This window comes from Colobus angolensis, unplaced genomic scaffold, assembly GCF_000951035.1.
Source record: "Colobus angolensis palliatus isolate OR3802 unplaced genomic scaffold, Cang.pa_1.0 Scaffold151, whole genome shotgun sequence".
NCBI classification, from domain to species: domain Eukaryota; kingdom Metazoa; phylum Chordata; class Mammalia; order Primates; family Cercopithecidae; genus Colobus; species Colobus angolensis.
Genome location: NW_012114611.1, coordinates 2,406,765 through 2,410,613, shown reverse-complemented (window position 1 = coordinate 2,410,613; position 3,849 = coordinate 2,406,765). Strand labels below are relative to the sequence as shown.

The window sequence follows — 3,849 nt, the reverse complement described above, 5'->3', positions numbered from 1 at the left end:
TAAAAATTATTACTATTATTGCAGAATCCTCCAAATTAGATATTCAGTCACTATCATGCAGAATTGAGTAGGTTATCAAAAAAACAGTACTAAATAATTACATAACCTTAGAAAATTAAAAAGTAACATGGAAATTTAAAGTACAACATGAAAACTGTGCAGAAAAATCAATATTCACCAGATAATTGTCTACAGCACACTGTATCAAACCCAAGTAAAATCCTATACCAAAAATAGAAGAGAAAAAAATTAAAATATAAACCTGTTGGTTGCCATGAAGTAAGAAGTCTGTGCTAAGTCCTTGCTTGCTAAAGAAAAAAAAAAGTCAGGGGTAGGGGAGGAAAAAACTTATTAGTTCCATTCATTCTCAACAAATATTTAGTAAGCATTTAGTATTTGCAAGGTACTGTGAATATAATGGCAAATGAGACAGCAGACATGGTCCCTGTAAACCTGATGTTTACATTCTGCCAAAGTAGACAGATAAATGATTTTTTATTTTAACATTAATAATTATGCTGCTTCCAGATCTAGGTACTCAAGCTTTATTCTGCACACCACATACCTGAGGTACTTGTTTAAAATGCAATTCTTGGACATGCTCCCTAAAATTTCATTAAATGTTTGGAGAAGGGTGCAAGCATTTTTTTAACAAGTAACCCAGAGATTCTGATGTAAGGATTCACTGAGAAACACTAAACTACAGGATGAACTAAGATGATCTAGAAAGAAGACCACAATCCAGAAGACTTTGACATATTTCAGAAAAGTGACTTTTGCTGTTAAGAAACTTTTTAATTAAGGCCAGGCGCAGTGGCTCACACCTGGAATCCCAGCACTTTGAGAGGCCGAGGCGGGTGGATCACCTGAGGTTGGGAGTTCACAACCAGCCTGACCAACATGGAGAAACCTCGTCTCTACTAAAGATACAAAATTAGCCGGGTGTGGTGGCACATGCCTGTAATCCCAGTTACTCGGGAGGCTGAGGCAGGAGAATCACTTGAACCCGGGAGGCAGAGGTTGAGGTGAGCCGAGATTGTCCCACTGCACTCCAGCGTGGGCAACAAGAGCAAAACTCCGTCTCAAAAAAAAAAGTTTTTAATTAAGTAGCCTGTGATTTAATCCTCAAATCATCAAATAATGTAATATATTACAATGAAAAAATTTAACTTCTTCCAAAACAAACCATTCTGGGTGACAAAGCAAATTTTTATCTTCCTTAGGACACAGTCTTCTCAATATTAACATCCATCCATCTCTAATCTTATCCTTGTTCAATATAACATTTTAATACTTTCAAATATAAAGAACTCGGGAAAATCTGGGGATTTTCACATGAAACACATATTAGTAAAATGTAAAATAAGACCAATTATCACTTTGGCCTACAAAATCATAAAAGGACTTAAAGGCACAATAGTGTTCAGATATTCTTGATACTACTTAAACTAAGTAAGAGAGTTTCTTTCAATTATACCTAATATTGTTAAATCAGAATTAAAAAGAAAAGTTCTCCAAGGGATTGTAAATCATGGAAAGTCCAAATAAATTCTATATGATCCTCTAGGGGGCCTTTAATCAACCCCAGAATTAAAATAAGATCACCCACTCCTCACGACTTTCTTAAAATTGCTGTTAAATAACTCTTCAAAACCTGCCCAACTTTGACAAACATTCTCAAGAAGTTAGCTCTCTTTAACTAGAGATCATCTAAAAACATTACTCGTAAGAACCCAACAGAAAAACATCAAGTCAGAACAACTCATTGTGATTTAAGCCAAGTAGGCCTTTAAATTTGGCCAAAGCAGAACTGTTATGTATTGTCTGCCACAAACCACAACCTCTAAATGAGAAAACAATTTGAGATAGTCTTCATAAGTTGGGATTCCTTACCTCGAACAAGTTGAGTGCACTTTACTACATGAGTATGTGGGTGATCAATTGTTAGTTCAAAGCCTTAAAAGAAAAAGGAATTGGTTAAAAAACTATTAAGAAGTTTACATTTTACAAATTATTCTACAAGGATAACTGATTGTGAATTATACCCTACTGGTTTCCACATTAAAATATTAATAGAAATTTATTCCACCAGAAAAATATCATTGTCCCATGAAATATAATTTGAAGGTATTTTAAGAAAAAAGTTAACTAGAATTAACTTGAGAAATAAACTTTGAAGAACTCATCATGTATATATATGTGCAAAAAAAACTGTACCTACGCCAATAACTTTGACATACAACTCATGAAACCTTACCCTACCTAAGAGAAAAATGATAGCCCAAAAGAACAAGGAAAAACAAAATCTGTATTTTCATATTTCCTAAACTTTTAAAGGCAGCCTATGTGATGAAAATAACAGATAATAACACAGTATCATCAGAGTTGCCCATGCAACCACTAAAGCTTAAGTTCCCCCACTTTCACTCTGCTGTTCTAAACACTAGTTACCATTTTAAAAACAAATGCTGTTACAGCCCATAACGATGCATGGAAGGAAAAACATCCTTTAGATAGTTTTTATAATTTTTGAGGGTAAAAGTCACCAAAACTCAAAAAGCGAATAATGAACCCTAGAATGAAAAAAATAATACCCCACTGACTGCTGTTTCAAAGGTCAGCTGTATTACCTGCATTCACTCTATGGAACAGGCCAAGGTTAAACTCAGGTCTACAACCTCTATAATCTGGAAACAGAGGGACACTACAAAAACTTTCCCAAGAAATATTCTTCCTATTGAGCAAATATTTAAAATCAAATCATTTTATTGCATAATTTTAAAAAATGTTTCAAAGGAAGATAAGCTTACCTAAAGTCTGCAAAATTATGCTTTCTAAAATGACCAGATCTTGAACTTGTTGCAAATAAGCCTAAAAGTGAGAAGACAGAAATTATCCCCTACAAAGGCACAATACATAAAGTATAAACAATTCTAACAATCCCTTCCAGGGAAACCAAAACAATAAAAGACATGGGTAGAGTTAGGAGGTAGAGTTAAGAACTGAAGTACAATCTTTTATTTATTTATTTATTTTTTGAGACAGTCTCCCTTTGTCACCCAGGCTAGAGTGCAGTGGCGTGATCTTGGCTCACTGCAACCTCCACCTCCCTGGGTCAAGCAATTCCCCTGCCTCAGCCTCCCAAGTAGCTGGGATTCCAGGAGCACACCACCACGCCCGGCTAATTTTTTTGTGAAACACAATTTTTATCCCTTATGCCCATTCAGTACAGATTTTCTTTAAAAAATAAATAAGTAAGTAGTATGCTGAGAGATAACACTTTAGATACGGCTACAGAAAAAGCACCATATATTTGGTTTATTTTCAGGCTAATATTTAAGGTTTTATGGTTTCTGTGATTTAGACATAAGAAAATTAAAAATACGTATTTTTTTCATTTTCTTTTCTTTTCTTTTTTGGAGTTGGAGTTTCGCTCTTGTTGCCCAGGTTGGAGTGCAATGGGACAATATTGGAGTTGGAGTTTTGCTCTTGTTGCCCAGGCTGGAGTGCAATGGGACAATCTTGGCTCACCGCAACCTCCGCCTCCCGGGTTCAAGCAATTCTCCTGCCTCAGCCTCCCGAGTAGCTGGGATTACAGGCATGCACCACCACGCCCGGCTAATTTTGTATCTTTAGTAGAGATAGGGTTTCTCCATGTTGGTCAGGCTGGTCTCAAACTCCCAACCTCAGGTGATCCGCCCACCTTGGCCTCCCAAAGTGCTGGGATTACAGGCGTGAGCCACTGCATCCTGCCTTTTTTTTTGAGAGGAAGTCTCACTCTGCCGCTCAGGCTGGAGTGCAGTGGCACGACCTCGGCTCACTGCAAATTCTGCCTCCCAGGTTCAAGCA

At 36.6% G+C, this 3,849-nt stretch overlaps 1 protein-coding gene across 1 annotated transcript in view; it reads right to left on the bottom strand.

Moving 5' to 3' along the window:
* CCNT1 (cyclin T1) overlaps positions 1–3,849 on the bottom strand; it is a 40,872-nt gene that overhangs the window by 16,865 nt on the left and 20,158 nt on the right. Inside the window, exons 4-6 of the mRNA XM_011936237.1 lie at positions 2,811–2,871; positions 1,894–1,956; positions 263–308 (exon numbers count right to left, since the gene is read on the bottom strand). Of these exons, the coding sequence (XP_011791627.1) occupies positions 263–308; positions 1,894–1,956; positions 2,811–2,871 (170 nt within the window). The remainder of the gene's footprint in view (positions 1–262; positions 309–1,893; positions 1,957–2,810; positions 2,872–3,849) is intronic.